We start from the raw sequence: 22,255 nt of genomic DNA, 5'->3' as shown, positions 1-22,255 counted from the left end.
AAGAGTATCATCTCACTACTCCTGTATGTTATAGTATCAACCCTAGCCAATGCAATATGACAAGAAAAAAAAAATAGAAGGCACACAGATTATGAAAAAAACTAAACTGTCATTATCTGCAGATAACATAATTGTCTATGTAAAAAATCCCCTCAAAAGTTACTAGATCTAATGGGTTTAGCAAGACGACAGGACATAGGTCAATATGTAAAAATCAGCTGCATTTCTCCCTACTTCACATTACATATAAAAATTAACTCAAAATGGATCAAGAACCTGAATGCAAGAGCTAAAATGATAAAATTCTTAGAAGAAAACAAAGGTGTAAATCTTAACAATGGAAGAAAAAGAAGAAAAATAGATAAATTGGACATCAAAATTAAAAACTTTACTGTTTCACTGGACATCATCAAGAAAGTATAAGACAGCTTACAGAATGAGAGAAAATATTTACCAAGCATTCATCTCATACAGGATTTCTATGTAAAAGACATAAAGAATTCTAATAGCTCAATAATTAAAAGACAATTTAAAATGTGCCAAGGACTGAACAGACACTTTTCAAAGAAGATATACAAATGTCCAATTAACACATGAAAAGATGCCCAACATCATTAGCCACCAGGGAAATGCAAACCAAAACCACAGTGAGAACCTCTTCACATCCAACAGGATGGCTAGTATCAAAAGAACAGATAATAACAAATGTTGGTGAGTATGTGGAGAAACTAGAATCCTCATATACAGCTAGTAGGAACGTAAAATGGTATAGCCTCTTTGGAAAATCTGGAAGTTTCTCAAAAAGCTAAACACAAAGTTACCATATGAGTCAGAAATTTCACTCCTCTTTACATACTCAAGAGAAATGAAAACACATGTTCACACAAAAACCTGTAATTAATGTTCACAGCAACATTATTCATAATGCCTAAAAAGTGAGAAATATCTAAATGTCCATTAATACATGAATGTGGTATACTGGTAGAGTAGAATATTATTCACCAATAAAAAGGTACAGAGTACTGACACATGCTAAAGCACAAATGAACCTTGAATGAAGGGGGAAGGAAGCTAGGCACAAAAGGACACATATTGTGTCATTTCATTTATATGAAGTGTCTAGAATAGACAAATCTAGAGACAGAAAGTATTTTACTGGATACCTAAGGATGATGGGAATGAGGGGATGGGGAGCAGCTACTAACAGATGCAGGGTTTCTTCTCAGTGTGATGTAACTGCAGTGCTGGCTACATAATTCTGACTATATTAAGAACCATGGAATTGTACACTATAAGCTGGTAAATTTTATGCTGTATCTCAATAAAGCTGTTATCAAAAAGAAATAAACCAAAACCCCCAGATCTTGATCTCTAATCTTCCCTAAGATTTCAGATCACTGTAATTCAATTGCACCAGGCGTCTCAGACTTTGCATGTTGAAAACTTAAACTCACTGATTTCACACCTATTCCCCTTGTCATAGCCACGCTATCATTTGGTTATTCAAAGAGAACTTGGAATCATTCTAGTCCCTGACTCTCCTTAAGATGATTACTATAAAAGCTATCCAGTTTATTTCTTCAGCAGCTCCTGAATATGACTCCTTCCTGCCTCAGCTTTATTTTAGGCCCTTAGAATTTCCTGCCAAAATTTCTGCAGAAGTCTCCTAAATGATCCCACTGCCTCATCTTGCCTTTCTGCAAGAAATCCCCCACTGCTGCCAGAGTAAATTTTTCTAGAATACAAACACAGCCTTATCAATTGCCTAGTTAAAAATCCAAATTCCTTTAGAACCTTCTAACACTTTTAGGACAGATCAATTTCCCTGGATGCTTCCCCTTCTATCAACCTTTGGCCATATCCCAACTTCTAGCCATCTTTATACCCCACTACTTACCACTGTGTACAGTCTTCTTTTTACCTGTGGTACTCCTCCCATTCTTCACTTGGTTAACTACTGTTTACCAGTCCCTAAACTGGAAAGACTCCTGTGATCCTCCCCTGATCCCTACAACTAGGTGTTATGTAGCCTCCTTTGTCCCTATGCATTCACTTAGCATACTGTATGTCTGTGTCTTCATTGTTCCTCACTAGACAACGAATTGCTTGATGACTTTCATCTCTATATCCTTAGCATACGCTTAGTGCTCAAAACTAATGAATGAATAAGTGTTCTGGTAAATGGTGGAACAGGTGTTATCCATCATCTTTAAAATCACCTAAGACCTAGTATTTAATAGCTCATCCTGGATTGTCATTAAATCATTTATATGGAACTGTGAGGCTACCCCAAATGAATTATTATGTTTAAAAGCTATTTAACATTTACATATATCACTTAATAAGCATCTAGTGATATTAAAACTTCAGAATAGGCAACATGTTATAGGATGAAAGTGGGATTTGACTTACCTTGACCACATCAGCTTTATGTTTTTCTAAAACTTGAAGAGTTTGGGCAGTATTGGAATCGATCACTACCACAAGTGAGTGACATCCATAAGCAATTAAGCCTTGCCAGCCCCTAACAAAACAGTGATATTAAAATTTAAGCACAAAACAAAGACTTCTCTCTTGCCAAGAGGCATGCTAGAATCAATCACAAATCTAACACGTACTACCATGCACAAAATCATTATCGAAGCATACAGGCCAGTTTTTTGCCTTATCCCATTTAAATAAAATGTCCGGCTAACCTAGAAATGCTGACATTCGTTTTTCATGTGGAGGGAAAAAAAAACACTCTAAGTGACATGCACATACACCCCTGAAGACGTATAAACAAACCCCTGCCGTCTATTTGTTTTTAAGGACGCGCACCTTGTCTTATTCAACTTCGACCCCTGAGCACCCACCACCAAAGTCCCGGAGATCATGTTCCGTAAGCATCTGTGACTAGTCCTGGCCCTTCCAACCAGATACAAGGACACACACTGGACAGAAGGTTTCCTCCCTCTTGCCAACATTCCCAGCAGCCCCCCCCCCCCCGCCCCGCAGAATTCCGCTTTCGATCCAAGCACTAACGTCCAGAGGTGCAGTGCGAGCTTACAGTGAGAAGGTCAAGGGGAGGGGACAGGTGCGGGGACAGGCGCCTGGCACGGGGCCGGGCAAGCTGTGGAATGACGAAAGGTAAGCAGCGGGGATATGAAGGAGAGAAAAAGAGAGAGAGAAACTGGGGAGGAGACGGGGACAGGGGAGCTGGCGGTGCAGGGAGAGGAGCCTGCAGGGGGGAGCGCAGGTGAAGACGGGCGGACGGGATGGGGAAAGAGAAACACGCCTGGGAGAAACAGGGCCACTACATTCGCACAGGGCAGGTTCACACCTGGGGCATCTCCTGTTTTCACAGTAACAACAAAAACCCAGCATTGGAAGAAAACCTCTAGCGCGAGGGCAGCACCCAGGCGTGGCGAGGCCAAAGGCACCAGGGGGCGAAACCTCTTGTTCCCCTTCCCCTACACACCCATGGCCCAGCCCGGCGGCCTCCAAGCCCGGCGCCCTCACCAGTCCACCGCCGCCTTGTTGTGAGCATTGAGGGCCCCCGTGAGGGTGCGCGCCGACACCTTGAAGTTCACAGTGAAGGGCAACATCGCCTCAGCTCAGCCCGGCCCTCGGCGCCCACCGCCAACCAGGAAGCGGCGGCCCCTGCGCTTCCGTTCCTAACAGAGTCCGGGTGGCTCCGTGAGCGCCGCCGTTTGGTTCCGTCGGGTGCAAGTGTCCACCACCTTGGATTCCGCCTTCTTCAGGTTCCGGGCTCAGCCTGTTCAGGCTCCTTCCAAGTCCGCCCGCCGCCCACTTGGTGCTGCCAGCCCGAGCAGGGAGGGGCTGTGCTGCTTTCCACTCTTTTCTTCACGTTGGGACTGCGCAGGCCTCTGTACCCTGCAGGAAATCCTGAAAAGCAAGAGCTGAAAGCCCCAGTTAGCCTTTCTGACTTTGGTCTGTAGGCTCAGGACAGCGACCGAATGCCAGGCACTGTCGTAGGCATCGGGTGTGAGGCGAAGAGGAGAAGCGGAGAACCCCGGCTCTCAAGAAGTTATAGAACAGGGGCACCTGGGTGGCTCAGTGGGTTAAGCCGCTGCCTTCGGCTCAGGTCATGATCTCAGGGTCCTGGGATCAAGTCCCGCATGGGGCTCTCTGCTCAACAGAGAGCCTGCTTCCTCCTCTCTCTCTCTGCCTGCCTCTCTGCCTACTTGTGATCTCTGCCAAATAAATAAATAAATAAATCTTTAAAAAAAAAAAAAAAAAAGAAGTTATAGAACAAATAGAGGAACATGACGGGGTGAAATGGATAGAAGGAATGAGATGAATGGCTCTAAAATAAACAATTTCTAAATCTGGAGATCACTCCACTTCTGGTCTTGAAAATACTTGAAAAAATACATGACTCCTGGGGCCAGCTGCTGGGGGTGGGGAGCAGCTTTCATTTTGCACGTTCTGCTCTGTCTCTCTCCTCTGTGCTCAGGGCATCATCTACACTGTTGATCCATAAGAAGAGTGTGTAAAGCAACTAAAGTCTCTCTCCTCTGTGCTCAGGGCATCATCTACACTGTTGATCCATAAGAAGAGTGTGTAAAGCAACTAAAGTCTCTCTCCTCTGTGCTCAGGGCATCATCTACACTGTTGATCCATAAGAAGAGTGTGTAAAGCAACTAAAGCATTTATTTGGGATTTTACGGGTTGTAATCCATGGAGCACAGAGTTCGCTGAAATCAAATGTATTCTCTGAATTGCCAGGGAGTGGGAGCTCAGTCTGAAAAAGGCAAAAACCGCAAGGTTACATACTTGTTGGGAAAGATTTAAGATGGGTGCTGGCAGAGTTTGCAGTCACCATCTGTTACAGGTGTAGCTATCTAGCTAACAGGTGTTATATTCTCCTTATTTTGGTTCAAAATAGAATGATGCATCCCAGGAAGTGATGGAGTTGGAACTGACAAAAGTCAGAAGTTCCTGGTGTTGGGAGGATTGAAGCAGGAGAGGGGCAGAGGTCGTACTACTTCTGCATGGGCACCCATCCCACTCTGTTTAGGGACACTCTTACAATCCTTACCTCATTTGAATCTTTCACAATACCCTTTACTGTTAACACTTGCCATGATATTTTCCCAGCAATAATTTTTGGCAGATGTCTGTTTTTTCTCCAATGTATTTGACACAAAGGACAAAATAATTGGTGATGTTGTCACTTCAGGGATGGTTTTTTGTGTGTGTCTGTGCACCTTTCACTCTGAGAAAACAGCTTTCTCAAAGATCATCACCAAAAGTGTCTTAGTAGTTAAAGTCAGTGCGTTTTGTCTCTTAATTGTTCTCTGGCAACTGCTGCTGCTTCCCTTTCCCGTCCTGCTCCACATTCTTCCCTACTGCTTTTGGGGCAATCAGAGATGCCAATAACCATAGGTTTAAATTGATCACTCCCTTATTAAAACTCTTTGATGCTTCCTGTGACAGAGCTTATGAATTGGCTCCCCAAATTCATTTTCCCCTTCTTTCATAGGGACAGAAGCACCAATTGTATCTGAGCACATTGTCATTCTAGGAAATGAACACATATCCCAGCTTCCCTTACAACTAGATCAAGCCATAGGACTAAATTCTGGCCAATGTGATATGAGTGGAAATATTTTATAGTGACCTCTGTGAAATCACTCTCCTGTGCTATACTGTGTTATTTCAATATACATACCCTACTTGACTGTTATCTGCATATATGTATGTCTAGAAAGGGAGACTAATGTATTTTTAGGTAACTGCAATAACAGAGAAAAAGTACACCCTTCTAGACTTTGAACTCCTTTCAGAAAGAAACCAAATCCCAATCTTTCTTTGTCCACAATGCCAACCATTCATCCTGATATGCAGTTGGTCCTCAATAAATGATTAAAGGAGCAGGAGTTTTATTTTTTTTTAAGATTTTATTTATTTATTTGACAGGCAGAGAGGCAAGCAGAGAGAGAGGAAGGGAAGAAGACTCCCTACTCAGCAGAGAGCCTGATACAGGGCTTGATCTCAGGATCCTGGGATCACGACCTGAGCTGAAGGCAGAGGCTTTAACCCACTGAGCCACCCAGGCACCCCAGGAGTGGGAGTTTTAAATGACCACAAGCATAAGGTCAATCAAGGTTTGAGGTGACAGCGAGGAGTCAGTGATGGTGCTCACAGATGGAGAAGAACAGCAAGTAACCTTCTTGGAGGAAGAGGCATTAATTAGTTTAAATCTGCAAGCTACCTCGAGGACATGAATGTTGAGTACTCAGGGCAAGGATGGATAACCAGCTGGGACTGGGACAAGGGTATGTTTCCCATGGTACAAGAGTATGAATTAAATATGTTAATGGATATTTATGGCCTTCTCTGAAGCATCTGTCTTGGCCGGTGTGGAGACAGATTATTGAACAGGCTGAAATATTGATCTCTTTAATAGGACAGAACCTACACTCCTCTTCCATTCTTGAAAAACTACTATTTTGCCTCATGCCTATGCAGACATCAACTCCAAATCATGGTAATGGGGACCCAGAGCATCTAGCCAGTGCTATATAACTTGCATCCGTAAATTAGAGTGACTTTTTTTTCCTCTCTTTCTTTTAAAATTGGTGGAGATAAGAGTATGAGTGACCCTTGAACAACACGAGTTTGGACTCGACTTATATGCAGATGTTTTTCAGTAAATATAGGACTGTAAATGCATTTTCTCTTCCTCATGGTTTCCTTTTTTTTTCCCTAGCTTACTTTATTGTAAGAATACAGTATATAACATATAACATACAAAATATGTGTTAATCAACTATTTATGTTAGGGGTTCCTGGGTGGCTCAGTGGGTTAAAGCCTCTGCCTTCGGCTCAGGTCATGATCCCGGGGTCCTGGGATCGAGCCCCAAATCGGGCTCTCTGCTCAGCAGGGAGTCTGCTTCCACCTCTCTCTCTCTGCCTGCTTCTATGCTTACTTGTGATCTCTGCCTGTCAAATAAATAAATAAAATCTTTAAAAATAAAACAAAAAAACTACTTATGTTATCGGTAAGGCATCCAGTCAACAGTGGGCTATCAGTAGTGAGGTTTTGGAGGATCCAAAATTTATATGCAGAATTTCAACTGCATGGGGGTTGGCACTCCAAACCCCTCATTGTTCAAGTGTAGAGTGTATAATGGTGATAGTTCTTTAAAAAAAAAAAAAGATTTTATTTATTTATTTGAGAGAGAGAGTAAGAGAGAGCATGAGTAAGAGAGAGTATGAACACGGGTGAGGGGTGGAGAGGCAGAGGGAGAGGGATAAGCAGACTCCCTGCTGAGTGGGGAGCCCAATGTGGGGGGTTAGATCCTAGGACCTGAGCTACCCCAATGGTGATATTTCTGATTGCTAGTCTGCTTAGGGATAAAGATGGAAATAATAGATAACTGAACAAAGCACTTACTTCATTAACTTTCCAAGGTCGTGTCAGAACAAATGATGGTAAATAGAACATGATGGAGATTTGAACATGATGGAGATGTTGAGGATGAAGATGATGAAGTCGATACCTTACTGCTGAAGACTCCTGAAATGTCAGGTGCTATGATCTACCCTTTACCTGTATCAGCTCCCTTAATCGACTCAAATTCACAAGACCATGATCACAAGTGTCCTATAGATGACAAAAATGAAGATTCATAGAGTTGTCTGAAGTTATGCGGCCAACAGGAGGCAGAGCCAGTGTTGGAACTCGGGTGAGTCTGATTCCAAAACTCAAGCTATTAACTACCGGCCACAGCATGCTGCCCTCCATAACACAACCCACTCCACAGCCCACATGCAGTGAACTCCAGCTTCCTGGAAGCACAGGATTAATCAAGAACACAGATTTATAGAGATAGGATTCATAAACCCTATAATTCATCTACTGAACATGCACAATTTGGCGATGTTCACAGAGTTTTGCAGCCATCACCTCCATCAGTTTTAGGATGTTTTTAATCACTTCATAAAGAAACCTTGCCCCCATTAACAGTCACTCCCCATTTCTTCCCGACCTCCCTGGCCCCTTCCCCATCCTTAGGCAGCCACTGCTCTCCTGTCTCCATAAACATGTCTCTTCTAGATGTTTCATTTGAATGGAATCATATCCCACATAGCCCTTTATGCCTGGCTTCTTTCTTTTAGCATAATGTTTTCAAGATTTGTTTGTGTTGAAGCATGCATCCGTACCCTATTCCTTTTCATTACTGCATAACATTTCATCGTTTGGATATACCACCTTTTATTTATCCACTCCCCCATTTATGAGCATTTGTGTTGTCTCTACTTTCCAGTTATAACAAACACCACTGCTAGGAACATTCCTGTATACTTTTTTGTGTGAACATGTCTTTTCATTTCTCTTGGGTTTATATTAAGGAGTGGAATTGCTGACTCATATGGTAACTCTATGTTGAACTTCTTGAGGAACTGCAGGACTGTTTTCCAAAGAGGAAACATTCTCATCAGCAGTATAAAAATTCCAGTTTCTTCACACCACAACATTATTTATCTCTGTCTTTTTTTATTATTATTATAGTCATTCTAGTGGGTGTGAAGTGGTTTTGATTTGTATTTCCCAGATAGCTAATGATACTGAGCATCTTTTTATGTGCTCAATCCCTGTTTATATATCTTCTTTGAAGAAATGTCTATTCAGATCCTTTGCTCATTTTCAAGTTTGATTGTCCTTTTACTATTGAGTTATAAAAGTTCTTTGTATGCTCTAGATACATTGTCTCTAATTAGACTTGAAAAACTTTCTCCCATTCTGTAGGTGACAACATAGATTTGAGCCACTTGGCTGAGCAAATATTGCCAATAAGTTTAAGCAGTGCAGTCAAGATCTTATTCCCCAAACTAAGAAAGATAGCAGTGACCTGGTTCTGCACTAATTGTGGAAAGGTAAGGGAACATAATTCTGTGTATGAGAACAGGGCACACACACACACCCGCCAGGAATAATGAAATTGATCGAAGAGAAAAATCTGTGGATCACTTATTACTTCCTTCATTTTATTTTTCTTATTTTACTATTTGTACAGCTTTAATTTGTGTTTTTCTTTTAATTTATTTCACTTGAAATGGCAGGCTAATGAACAGCTTCAGGCACACTGTTGGTAATCATGCTCAATTTCTGACCTTCACACTTGTCCAAATGTCTTCTAGCTCTCCTGTGTGCATGAGTCCGTGAAAACCAAGCATGGTATGTAATCCTTTACAGGTCTTTTTAATGCCCTTCTATTACTAATACAAAGTCTCATTTGTTGAGGATTTAATCATGTGTTAGGCAGTGAGATAAGGACTTTCCAACTTAGCTAAGCTTTTTAATCCTTGCTCTGGATTTTCTTCTCCTGACCCTCCTCTCCTGGGAGAGTCATGGACAGTTATCATCAGTAAAAGAAAAGCATTTGTTGTGACCTTGGACAGACAGAATACTTGACCTCCATAAACCTTTCTTTTTCTTCTATTATTTAGAGGCAGGGGAATAATTATCCTTGGATGATTAAGAGCATTACAATAGACAATATATTTTAAAAGGCTAATGTAGCACTTAGATTCCTAAGCACCTTCCTGTTTACTGACAGAACTGGGAATGAATCTAGACCTCCTGGACAGCACTGGCCTATCTAAGCTATAACACCTTGAATGCAAAGAAAGGTCTTCCCTCTTTAAAGGACAGCCTGCAAGAGAAGTACTAATTGGAGTACCTGGGTAGTTCAGTGGGTTAAGCGTCTGCCTTTAGCTCAGGTCATGATCTCAGAGTCCTGGGATTGAGCCCTGCATCGGGCTCTCTGCTCAGCAGGGAGCCTGCTTCCCTCTCCCACTGCCCCCGCCTGCCTCTCTGCCTGCTTGTGATCTGTGTCTGTCAAATAAATAAATAAAATCTTTTTTTAAAAAAGAGAGAGAAGTACTAAAAAGGATTTGGGTAAAAGTGGCATTGAATTTGTTATTAGTCATAAGGATACCAAAACCATGGCAACCAGCGATTTAAAAAAAAAAGGCTTAAGGGTCACCAACAGTGAACACAACAGGCAGTGTTTGGAAATCACAGTTCTGGACAGACCATGCTGAGGTGGGCCTGGGGTGGGAGTAACAAATCAGCACTTTCTAAAAGATGAAGCTGTCCTCCCACAGCCAACGACATGGGCTGTTAGAGCTGCCAGGCAAGCTCCGTGTGGTGCTCTGCCAGGAGCCACCGGCAGGGATGGCTGTCCTGAGAACCACACTCTACTATTATAGTAGATGCTGCTTGGGGCTCACCTTGGGTGGCTGCGGGGACTGGCTTCTAAATGAGGAAGGTACAGCTTGAGTGCCTTTAGGATGATGCTACCGCATGTCTCTTCCAGACCCGGGTCCTCCGAGCCTCTCTTCTCAGGCTGTGTCCTCCCTCAAAATCTCTGGACGTTGGCTGCTCAGTTCCCCACCAACCATGGCATCAATATGTGCCAAGACATCAACCGCATTTGTTATTTTCTTAACACATTAGTATTTTCAATCAGGCAGTCCTCTATTATTTAAACAAAAGCTCTTGAATTCCAAACTCAACCTGCTTTCTTAGTGGTAGATATCACCAACTCCATGTTCTCATGAAGGAACTTAACCTCAGACAGGTTAAGTGACTGACCCAAGATCCCACTTCTAGCCAGAGGCAGAGACGAAACTCCATCCCCCAGGTTTTCTCACTCCAAAGCCAAGGTTCTGTCCAGGACAAAGAGTCACTCCACGTGAGATACAGAAATAGCTGTAAAATTCTCCCAGGGGATAATATGGGGACCAGGAGAGTGCACTTAGCACAGTCAAAACATTTTAAAGGAAATGTTACATGGTTGCCACCCAGTTACATGGGTGCCACATTAAAGGGAGCACTGGACTGATAGCCTCGACTTGGCATCTTTTTTGTCTTTCCTCGGATTTTTCCTTGAACACCTTCTGCCCACCCCTTCCTTTCTTGGGAATGACCATCAGGCTGACTTGTTATTTGGTCGCTGTCATTGCTGATGGCCTTTCGTATGTACAAACTGCAAGTACTTATATCAATGCAATGGATTAGTTGCTGCACTTTGTGACATGGTAATAGAGGTTTATTAGACTAAAGGATGTTTTTGGAGAAAAGCAGTCATGGCAAAATGCATTTCTCCCAAGTAGGTCACGTGAGGGATGTGCTTCTCTTAGACCCTTAGCACAGGAAGGGAAGAAGGGGGTGGCTTGAAATGGGGAGGGCTTTGCAGTTGAGCAGACACAAGATCTGTGACTTCGGGTGATTTTAGGGGATAAAAATGCATGTGAGATTCTCCAGTGTAATGGCTGTCCTGGCTACTAAGGGTGAGGACCCAGGTCTCCCTTTGCCTCTCAGTATCCCATTCTGGCCCTTTCTCTCTTTCCAGCCAGTCTACAAAATTGACCTGCCAGCCTGTCTCATTCTTGGGGCCACATGGGTTCTGTCAGTGCACGTTTATCTAGGTATTGGCTGTTTTTAAAGGAAGAATAAACTAGATGACTTTCTTTTTTGATTTCTTCATCAGATTTTATTAGTCCAAGTAAACAGTGCTTTAACAATGTGTTCACAGAATAGCATTTCATAAATTAGATTAACCTAACAAGATTGTATCTGGTACATGATCATGATTTCTGAGAGGGAAAATGATCCCATTGATTTCTTGCTCTTCACAAGCTTGGACTTGGGTGGAGATAGATTGTGAGCCGCTCTAACAGGTTTACAGACTCTATAACGTTGTCTGGTCTTTCACAGGCTCCACTAATTGTTGTAATTAAAAATAAATGCCGGTTTGTCTCTGTTAACTTTGAATCTCTAAGGTTGCACTTGTCTTTCTGCCCAGGGTAGGTGACTGACTGACTTGTAAGTCAGATCTGCCCTGTGATGAGGCTTGAATGCAGATGGACTGAATCAGGAGACTCAAATACCAACATAAAACCAAGGGGGCTCCTACCACCCTGACCTATACCGAAAGCATTTATTCAGAATGCTTGTTTCACTCTTTTGAAATATGAAGAACAATATAATTTTTAGAAATGTGTCTGTAATCTTCACTTGCTGGTGTATCCATTATCACCTTGACACATTTACTCCCAGTTGTTCAAATGAAGATGTAGTTTACATAGTTGCATAATATTCCACATCTTGTCAATCTTTTTCTTTGATCAGTCTATCAAAATTATTTTTGAAATATGTAGGTAGTCATCATAATTATCATTTGAATGACTCCACAGTAGTTGGTAGAGTGGACTTACTTAGCTACTCTGCTGTTGCCTGATATTGAAGTCATTTCCAGTTTCTTAAATAATGAAGATAAAGCTGCTGTAAATATCTTTATGCCTATAGTTGGTTTCCATCCTATTAGGTTACTTCCCTAAAATAATTCATAGGAGGGAGTATAACGATCTCTGTTTTACTAAAAATTACTAAATCACAAAATAAGTAAATGTGGGAATGCATTACACAGAAAGTGTGGAAGCTTTAGAAAAGCCTAAATACAAAAAAAATCAATTATATGATCACTGGTCAGATGGGCTTCTTTTAAGTGACTGTGTCTTCCTTTCAAAATGCATATACATGTTTTACTTTTTATAAAATTGAGGTCATACCATAAGCACTATTTTTACTCCCCTCTTTCCCACTCAGTAATCCGATGTAATTATTTGTAAATATACTCCACTAGGGAACAAGATACTGTCATTTGCAAGTATTTTACTAACTTAATCTGCCCTTTTCTGGTGAATTTTTTTGAAATACAGGAATTTAATGTTTTTAATGGAAAAAAACAGTCATTGCTCAACTGTCCCACTGCCATTTGACGATGCAGTGTTCTGTAGCGGTCACAGTGAGTCTGCCTCTAGGCCAGGAGTCAGTCACAGAAGCTAATGCAAAGGAGCCATTTTGGAAGCCTTCAGGGGATGACCCAGGTGGCAGCTGCAGGAGGTACCAGCCCTCCTCCCCTCTCAGCCTGCTCCTCTCAGCGGCCTGCTCCAGTTCCCATGGGAGCACTGGTATAGCAGGAGCTACGTCCCAGAATCTTTAGTCACTGCCTATGTGGATCCTGCAGGGAACCCACCTCCCCTGCGAGTCATTTAGCCCCACACCTGGGAGGCTAGTTCAGACAGTGGGAGACTGCTGCCAGACCCATGCATCTGCCTCAAGACACACCTAGCCGGTGGCTGCCAAACAAGCTGATTAATGACAAGTGGGCTTCTCCCTCTGAAGGATGCTCTCTTGAAGGTGAAGTTAATACCCGGGGGTTTCCAGCCAGATTAACTAGGAAAGCCACGCCTGACTTTACTATGTGTCAAGTTCCCTACATTTTATCTCATTTGCAAGAGTTTCAACAGAAAGTGGAAAAGGAAAATGGCCATTAATCTTCTCGCGGCAGAATGTAGCGGTTATAAAAGCTAATTCTCTATTGGATCAGGCTTAAATTTCACTTAAGATATTTTAAAAGGGAAAGCCACTAGGATTCTTGCATAATTGTGGAAAGAGCATTTTATAAAACTTGATGAGCTACATACTGCTATTCATTGAGAAGCAGTATAGTAAATGGAAATACATGCTTCTGATTCTATATATGTATATGTATGTATAAAATATATATATATATATACATACATATATATGCATATATATATGTATGTATAAAATCACGGATATAAAAAAAACGTTGGTAATGTTTTAATTCCTACCATAACTTGCCATCTGGAAAATGGCAGCAATATTAAAATATTCTCGTTTTGAGTCTTGCCTTTCCTAGCTGAGCGCTCTCTGGGGGCCCTGGAAGTGGGGGATGTGAGTCACTGCTGAGAGCCCAAACAGAAAGGGTATTTGGAGCGGCCATTATGGAAGACGTTTATGGTGTTTATGATTGAAGAATCCACTGCTTCTCTGCTTTAGTTAGCCCATAAGAACAGTCTTTACGCGGTAATATGTTCATGTCGGCATTATACTGGTATTACAGAATTTGCCTTAGGGCTCATTAATCTACAACAGGAGATAGTAGGTCCCTTCATAGGTACTGTAACGATTCGAGGAAGTGATAATAACACAACATCAATTTTTAAACTGGGGAACTTCTCCATCCCTGAACAGTTCTTACTCTTCTAAAACAGTGTTTCAGGTACAGTAAAAATTTCCTTTATGCTCCGAAACCTGCATTCCCAATGCCCTCCTGGATCAAATCTGTCCCCCTGGGCAATGGTGCCCTCCCCTGCCTACTGCCCTTCTCCTCCCAACCTACCTAACCCATCCTCATTTGAGGTCACACATGTCACAGAGCACTTGTTAGGGCTGGTGCTGTGGGTCCAGCTGGAGACCATCCACCCATCCGTGAGCACTGGGGATAGGGCAGTGAGGCAGGCTTTGTGGATCTCACTGTAAGCCAGGGTAATGCCCCCCTTTCCCCCCCACTGCTGGGAATTCACTTATGCTGTTTCTTCTGTCTGGGACACCCTGTTGTCTTTCTTTGACTAGCTCTTCCACCTCCCTTAAAAATCAGATCTGGTATCTACTCTGGGAGGTCTTTCTAGAATCTCCAGATTCAAGGCTTAGTGCCAAAAGTGTCTGTTGCTAGACAGTGAAAAACACCAAGCATCTACCATGGCCTGTTCTTCTGGGTGCCCATGTGCACTTATTCCTCCACGGACACTTACAAATAATGGCTCCTGGAAAGCAGGTTCACTCCCTCTTATACCTCAAAATGCCGCAGTGCACACTCAGAAGAAGGATTCATCCAAACGAATCAGTTCACCCGTTTCTGGACTGAATCATGTGAAATTGCCATTTTTCCTCATCAAAAAATGATTGAATATGTTCATTTTCATAGGGTTCAAACTGACATTACGCTGAACTATCTTTCTCCAAACTAGCAGAATTCTGGATTGTAAAGGGGACAATGGACCCTAAGACTCATATCTCCCAAAAACACTTCTCTCATCAAGAAGGAAGTCCCTTGAACAGGAGTGACATTGTGTGGGCTACCATGATACATCTGGTGAGTCATGGAGGTCGGCTCCAGCAGAAGGCTGGTTGGTGGGCGGGAAAAGCAAACTGAAATTCAGAAAGAGGCCTCTTCCAGTGAGGGAGAAGCTCTGCTCTTTCACGATGGCATGAGTCTGGTGTAATTTACTGCCAGCTTACTTTACCCTATTGGGTCTTTAGAATTGGTTGCTGAATAGCAGTGTTAGGGTCACCTCCAGAGAGAGAAGTTCATGTTGAGCTCATCAGAGAGCCTCTGCTTCATGAGCAGGCTCTGGGCTTCCTGAAGAAGGAAGTCAGCTGACATCCTCAGGGCCTTTTCCCCCACGATCTCTTCCTACCATCGAGAGACTCTATCATAGACGGTAATTTTGATAACTCTCAATAGGCACAAATACTCTCATATTCTGGGTCCGATCACAGGGTGTACCCATATATCTCTCCCCAGTCCTCCTGTGACACCATCTCAATATTCATTATCTGGGTGAAGGAACTACATCATTTCCCATAGGCTAGCAAGACAGCTTTCGACTCAGAGCAAGAGAAGCCCCAGGTGACACCAGAAATGAACTCTATCCATCCCCCCATACTTATCTGAAAAGACATTTCTCCAGGGAGCCTCTGCTGATGTTGGTTGCTGGTTGGGTTTTCCTAAAGCAGCTGCTGAGAAGGAGTTTTAAACAGATGTTTAAGGGGGGCACCTGGGTGGCTCAGTGGGTTAAAGCCTCTGCCTTCGGCTCGGGTCATGATCCCAGGGTCCTGGGATTGAGCCCCGCATCGGGCTCTCTGCTTGGCAGGGAGCCTGCTTCCTCCTCTCTCTCTGCCTGCCTTTCTGCCTACTTGTGATCTATGTCAAATAAATAAATAAAATATTTTTTAAAAAGCCCAGATGGTTAAGGAGTAGCCGGACTCCAAGAAAGGACAGTGTCTTCCCAGAGGGATGAGAGTTGGGTTGTCCCCAGGTGCAGAGTTTCCTTAAAACAAAACACAAAAGCAAATTGCAGAACCCAGGGCTCAGGAAGAAGAGGAAGCACACAGAATTTTTAGTTGAATTTTGCAGTCACAAGTGGGGCCCTATGCTAGGGTTTTGTTTTGTTTTGTTTTTTAAAGATTTTTATGTATTTATTTGAGAGAAAAAAACACGAGCAGGGTGGGGAGGAGCAGAGGGAACGGGAGAAGCAGACTCCCCTCTGAGCAAGAAAACCAACTCGGGGCTTGATCCCAGGACCTTGAGAACATGATCTGAGGAGAAGGAAGACATTTCACCTAATGAGCCACCCAGGTACCCCGTGCTAGGGTTTTATAAGCATGATCCCTAGTTCTAGAACAGAGCCTTCCTTCTCAAAGAAATGCCAATGATCTCTACCCTAAAAACTTAACCAAAACTTGCAAGCAGCACACACACACTGTTGCTCAAATATTTAGAATTCCGTTATTTCTTTAGCAATCTTCACATAACCCAGAACAACGGGGAATATGAGACCCTCGACAGAGGTGAGGTGGAGTGTGTCTGCCAAGTTTGTTCTTGATTCAAGTCTTCCAAGCATGATGTAGCACACTTTCAATCTAAAATAGAATTGTTTCCACCAGTCTGGTTTGGGGAGAAGGCTGACTTCATGGCGTTCATTTACAGCGCACAGGAAGCAAAGCCCATAAAATCCAAGTCAGCTTTCAGAAGATTCAGTGTGATTAAACCGCCTCTCTACCCGCATTTACATCAACTCTCTGTTCCCTAGAGATAACTTCTGACTATCTTTTAGGTAAAGACTGTGCCTGGTAAAAAACTCTGGTCCCTCATAATGCTGACCAACAAGGTCTGGGCATACGGCATATCTAAACACATCCACGGTTAGGTAGGAGAAGGAGTGGAAAGGGGGTGGACGGGGGGAGGGGGGGTGCCAAGGCAGGGAGGGAGGGAGAATATGTAATGTGTAAGGTTTAATGCAATCTGCTTTACACTTTGCTGTTAGCAGGATTAGGGTGGAGTGGTTAAGAATGTGGGTTTTGGAGCCTGGCAGACATAGACTTAACCACCCTGCTCGACTAAATCACATCATCTTTTTGAACCTCAACTTATTAATTCGTAATGTGAGAAAAATACCTACTAAACACTGTTGTTGTAGGGATTGAATGTGTTTCTGACAGCGCCTGGCATACAGTGAGCCTTAAGAAAGTGAAAATTAGCCCCTCTGATCATCAGGATGTGAACAGTGTTTTCTGTGGGCAGGAAAAGCCACGCGGACAATGCTTCTACGTGAGGCCATCCTAGGCAGCAGAAGTGATTAGGGATCCCTTCAGGGGATCGCTGCTCTTTGTCAGTGCCATCCACCTGCTCCTGCCGCCTTCATTCTTCAGCCTCCTGAGCAGAGTGAGACACGGATCTATGAACTGATCCACTTCTTGACAACACGCAATCCGGAACTAGCCCCTGCTTCCCTGAGTCCTCCTTAGAATGATCCAGCACAAACATATCCTACAAGAGATCCTGTGCAACTCCCTCCTACCAGGACTTCAAGTGGTTCCTCTGGTGAACGTTCCCCTTGATGCAGGGAGGGAAACCTATTTGGGGTTCCTGGTCTGCTCTTCTCCACAGAGTTCGACAACATAAAAGACACACTTGCTATGAAGTTCTCCGCCCCAGAGGGGCCTCCCAGCACCTAGAAGATGAGCCCTTCGTGATCCTCCCCCTTACCTGCCACTTTCCCGCCACGGTTCTTATCACTCCTGACACTATAGTCCATGTTTATCTCTTTATTGTTCATTTCTTTATTGAGTGCCTTCCCCACCCAGTTGTAAGGGAATCTGTCTCTTATTTTCTTCACTAGATCAGTGATAGGCACAATATGTGCTCAATGCATTGTCTGGAATTGTCTGGAATGAAGAATGAATGAATGAATGATTGAATAAAATTGTAAGCTCCTTTAGAACAGAAACCTGCCATAGGCATCTTTGTATAATTCAGTCTTCAGTGGGCACGTATGATTTGTTGAGTTCTTTATATGAGTACCTATAAAAACATTTCTTTCTTTCTTTTTTTTTTTTTAGATTTTATTTATCTATTTATTAGATAGAGAGAGGGAGGGCACAGTGAGTGAGTTGGGGGAGGGGCAGAGGGAAGGAGACAAGCAGACTCCATGCTGAGCCTGGAGCCCAACACAGGGCTCCATCTCAGGACCCTGAGATCATGACCTGAGCCAAAGCCAAGAGCTGGACGCATAGCCAACTGAGCCATCCAGGTGCCCCGATATAAACATCTATTTCTCCATTGCTCTGTCCTTCAGTTTTCTCATCTGTAATATGGGGGTCAGCTTTCTCATAAGATCGTTGTAAAGACTGATTGAATGAATACATGCTTAGAATATCTGGCACATGGTAAGTTCTATAAAAGTGTTAGCTGTTGGGGCACCTGTGTAGCTCCATCGTTATGTGTCTGCCTTCAGCTCAGGTCATGATCCCAGGGTCCTGGGTTCAAACCCCACATCAGCGGGGAGCCTGCTTCTCCCACTCCCCCTGCTTGTGTTCCTTCTCTTGTTGTGTCTCTCTCTGTCAAATAAATAAATAAAAATTTTAACAAAAATAAAAAAATAAGTGTTAACTGTGACAATTACTATAGCCATGTATATTGTGGATATTCATTATAATATTATTTCAGTATTATTTAAATGACATGTTAATGTATGTTACTGTTATGAGATATACCTAAAATTGATTTATTTTCTGCCAAAATGGTTTTTGACACAGAGATACAAGCACACAGCTACGACAGCCTGGTGTGGGGCCAGAAGTCAGGAGGACCTGCATTGTTCCCGGTACCCCTCACCTCAAGGCCTAGCATGGGATCCCCTCTGTGTGGTCCTTGTTAATGAGGAAGATTCCAGAAAGGATGCTATTGAGTAACCAACATCCTCTTCAGATTTTCTTTTCTAGTTCATTCCTTCTGGGGATAAAAGAGTCAAGCTAGTGTGTCAGACCTCTGAGGCCCAGAGGATGAGCAGGATAATATCACAGCCTGAGGTTAGTGTGACGGTTGTCAGTAGAAGGGCTCAAGGTGAGGGGCAGTGCTATGATCTGTTTGTGTGTGTGTCCTGCCCCACCCCCAGTCATATGTTGAAAACCTAACCCCCAATGTGATGGTATTAGTAGATGGGTTCTTTGGGAGGTGATTTGGTCACAAAGGTGGAGCCGTTATCACTGGGATGGTGCTCTTATAAAAAGGACCTCAGAGAGGGGCGCCTGCGTGGCTCAGTGGGTTAAAAGCCTCTGCCTTCAGCTCAGGTCATGATCCCAGGGTCCTGGGACTGAGCCCCGCATCAGGCTTTCTGCTTGGCAGGGAGCTTGCTTCCTCCTCTCTCTCTGCCTGCCTCTCTGCCTGCTTGTGATCTCTGTCTGTCAAATAAATAAAAATCTTAAAAAAAAAAAACAAAAAAGAAAACCTCAGAGAGATAGTCATTCCTTCCACCATGTTGAACACACAACAAGATGGCGCCCTGACCTGAGAGTTCCCACCTCCAGAACTGGAGGAATACATTCCGTTGTTTATAAGCCCCCTGGTCTTTGGCCTTTTGTGATAGCTGTGTGAACAGTCAGGAAGAACAAAGGGAAGGGGGGCAGCCCACACGGTGAGCATAAGCATAGGCTTCCTCAGCTACTGACTGGCTGCTTGACCTTGGGCCTGTTTGTGCCTCTATTTCCTCATCCGTAAAACTAAAATCATGGTAGTGCCCAAATAATAAAGCGATTATGAGGATTAGAGGGGATAGTGTATGTAAAGTGTTTAGGATGGTATCTGGCACATAGTAAGCTTTCTGAAAGTGTGGTTTTCCCACTGCTCAAAGACCTTGACGCCTGGCTGAGGAAACAAGATACAAACTTCAGTGGGCTTCAAAAAGTGGTTAAAACAAACAAATGAACAATGTACATGCATCCCAAGCAATGGACTGGAATTATACTCACCAAATTCACAGTAGTCCTTGGTCTGGGAAGAAGGGATGGGAAAGAACCCTCCATGTTAACCATCATCATTTATTTTTTTGAAAAAGGAAAAGATTTGAACTAACATTTAGAAAGTTCTGGGTGCTGGAATCTGAAAGCTTGTATTATTCTCTATACTTTCTGATACTTGTATAAAAATATCTTTAGAAATAATTAGAGAGAGAAAGGACAAACTTCCCCATGTGCCTTCTATGGGCACAATTTCATTCATGACCTAATCATTTCATTCATGACCTAATCAGCTCTTCTCATGACCTAATCACCTCCCAAATGTCCCCTCTCTTAACACCACCACCCTGGGGGTTAGGATTTCAACATGTGAGTTTTAGGAGGGAGACACAAACATTCCATCCATAACAAGTCCAGAGGTAGGACTTGAAGAATTGAACAAGAAATGGTATTTGAATTGAAACTGCAACCTAGAAAGGAAAGTGGGCTATTCAAACTTTTAGCTGGTCAACAGTAGCTAAATACATGACTGCCTAGCCACATATTTGCCCTGTGTCTTTTCTAATAGTGCTCAGATTTGACTCAGCTATCTACCCCCTTCCCAAATAATCTCCATTACTCAGGAGAAGCTGACTTTACCACCTATAGCTCTAGGCATGTGCCTGATTTGTTTAAGGGAACTCCCTTCCTCTTTACCAAGAAGTAGTTTGGAATGGGTATTGTGATATGCTTCAGGTTAATGAAATATGCTAAGGTTTTTCTGGAAAATTTCCCATAACTTTCTTCCCTGCTCCTCTGAAAGGCTTCCAGAAGCAGGCCTCCCTTTGTTCTGTTGGATATGAGCAAGGGAGAACACACAGTCTGGTTGCTGCCAGAAGCCACCCTCGGATGAGAAGGAGAACCAGCTTTAGGGTGCCATTGACTTGAACCGCAGAGCAGAATCACAGAGACAGCCTGGGTCTCAATTATATCTTGAGTCTAGTTACACCAACCCACCCAAAGCACACCCTGTCTTTGGACTTCTTCAGTAAACAATGGATTTCTAGTTTAATCCAGCTTGAGTTGACTTTCTATCACCGCAACCCAAAACACTCAAGTTGACATGTTTTGACATTGGAAAGAATACACACTTCAAAAGTGAAACCCTAGTTGAAACTACTGGTATGAGCAGCGTCTGAAGGTACGCTTCAAGAGTGCATGAGCAGTCCACGTTCCCTGCTAGATGGCATCAAATGCAGAAAGAACACCTCCTATCAAGAAGCACCTACTCCTGTGAAGGCAGGAAATGCTTCTGTAGTATGTGCTTCTGAGTTTGGCAGACCCTATTTTGACCAGCATTAAAGCCACTCAGCTATACTCTGGACACTTAGCTTTGAGTTGCACCATTGATTTTGTTAAGACCTCATTCTGTTTCTTTTTTCCTTTCTTTTTCCCCTGCTGTCACAACAGGCAGAGCAGGGCACCAGTGACTTACCTTGAGAAGCATTTCATTTATATTCATGATTAATTTGTGGGAGCCAGCTGAGGGACAGCAATAGAAAAGCTGTTGCCTGGGAAACAAGATTCTCCCTGGCACTTTTTGAGAAATGTTGGGTCTTTGATGCTTCACAAAACACTCAGTTTAATCTAAGAGCTGAGCCCCCAGGGTAACCCTGCAGGGCCATGCTAGAATGTAGAACTCCAGAGCCCATAGCCATTGTTGACTTTTAAGTCTGCCTTAAATGTTTTCAAAGTGACTAAAGGAGAAATTCATGCTCTCTTCTCAGAAAGTTAGGTCTACTCTGTAATGAATTCCACACTAACAGACAGTAACTGATAGGCTGCGTAATCTGAGGAATTCCAGACAGTTCGATCTCTCTACCTCCTGGGCTAGTGGTAACTTGCTCCCTGATTTTTTTCTTTTTCTTTTTCAGACCTTCAGACAGAGGATGTCTTTGTGCCCAGAGACGTAAGGATTACGTACTCCGGAGGGACTCACAGTTTTCCCCTGCGGTAACAGCATGTTGCAACAGAAGCTGAATTCCAAGGCTAATGTAACAGTAGGCTTAATAAAATTCTGAAAACCATGCCATCCCACCAGTAGCATACAAGGGTTGCAATTACTCTACATCCTGACCAACATTTGCAGTCTTTTGTGTTTTGGATAACAGCCAACCTAACAGGTGTGAGAATGATAGCTCATTGTGGTTTTGATTTGCAATTCCCTGACACCAGTGACGTTGAGCATCTTTCCATGTACTTGTTGACCATTTGTAAGACCAGTTTGGAGAAGTGTCTAGTCAAGCTGTTAGTGCACTTTGAATATTTGGTTATTAGGTTTCCTGTTACTGAGTTGTGGGAGTTCCT

General features: G+C 43.1%; 1 protein-coding gene across 2 annotated transcripts in view; it reads right to left on the bottom strand.

Moving 5' to 3' along the window:
- WDR11 (WD repeat domain 11) overlaps window positions 1–4,029 on the bottom strand; it is a 59,900-nt gene extending 55,871 nt beyond the window's left edge. The window contains exons 1-2 of one of the 2 annotated variants that reach the window (XM_082722676.1): window positions 3,502–4,029; window positions 2,413–2,524 (exon numbers count right to left, since the gene is read on the bottom strand). In XM_082722676.1, coding sequence (XP_082578802.1) covers window positions 2,413–2,524; window positions 3,502–3,587 — 198 coding nt within the window. In that variant the 5' untranslated portion in view covers window positions 3,588–4,029. Of the gene's footprint in view, window positions 1–2,412; window positions 2,525–3,322; window positions 3,439–3,501 lie in introns of those variants that run through there. The other variant, XM_082722677.1, reaches the window with a different exon arrangement.
- Window positions 4,030–22,255: the final 18,226 nt, after the last annotated feature.

This window comes from Mustela nivalis (assembly GCF_964662115.1).
Source record: "Mustela nivalis genome assembly, chromosome: 2".
In the NCBI taxonomy this organism is placed as follows: Eukaryota; Metazoa; Chordata; class Mammalia; order Carnivora; family Mustelidae; genus Mustela; species Mustela nivalis.
Note: the sequence above shows the minus strand (reverse complement) of the source record. Positions and strands in the feature narration are given on the sequence as shown.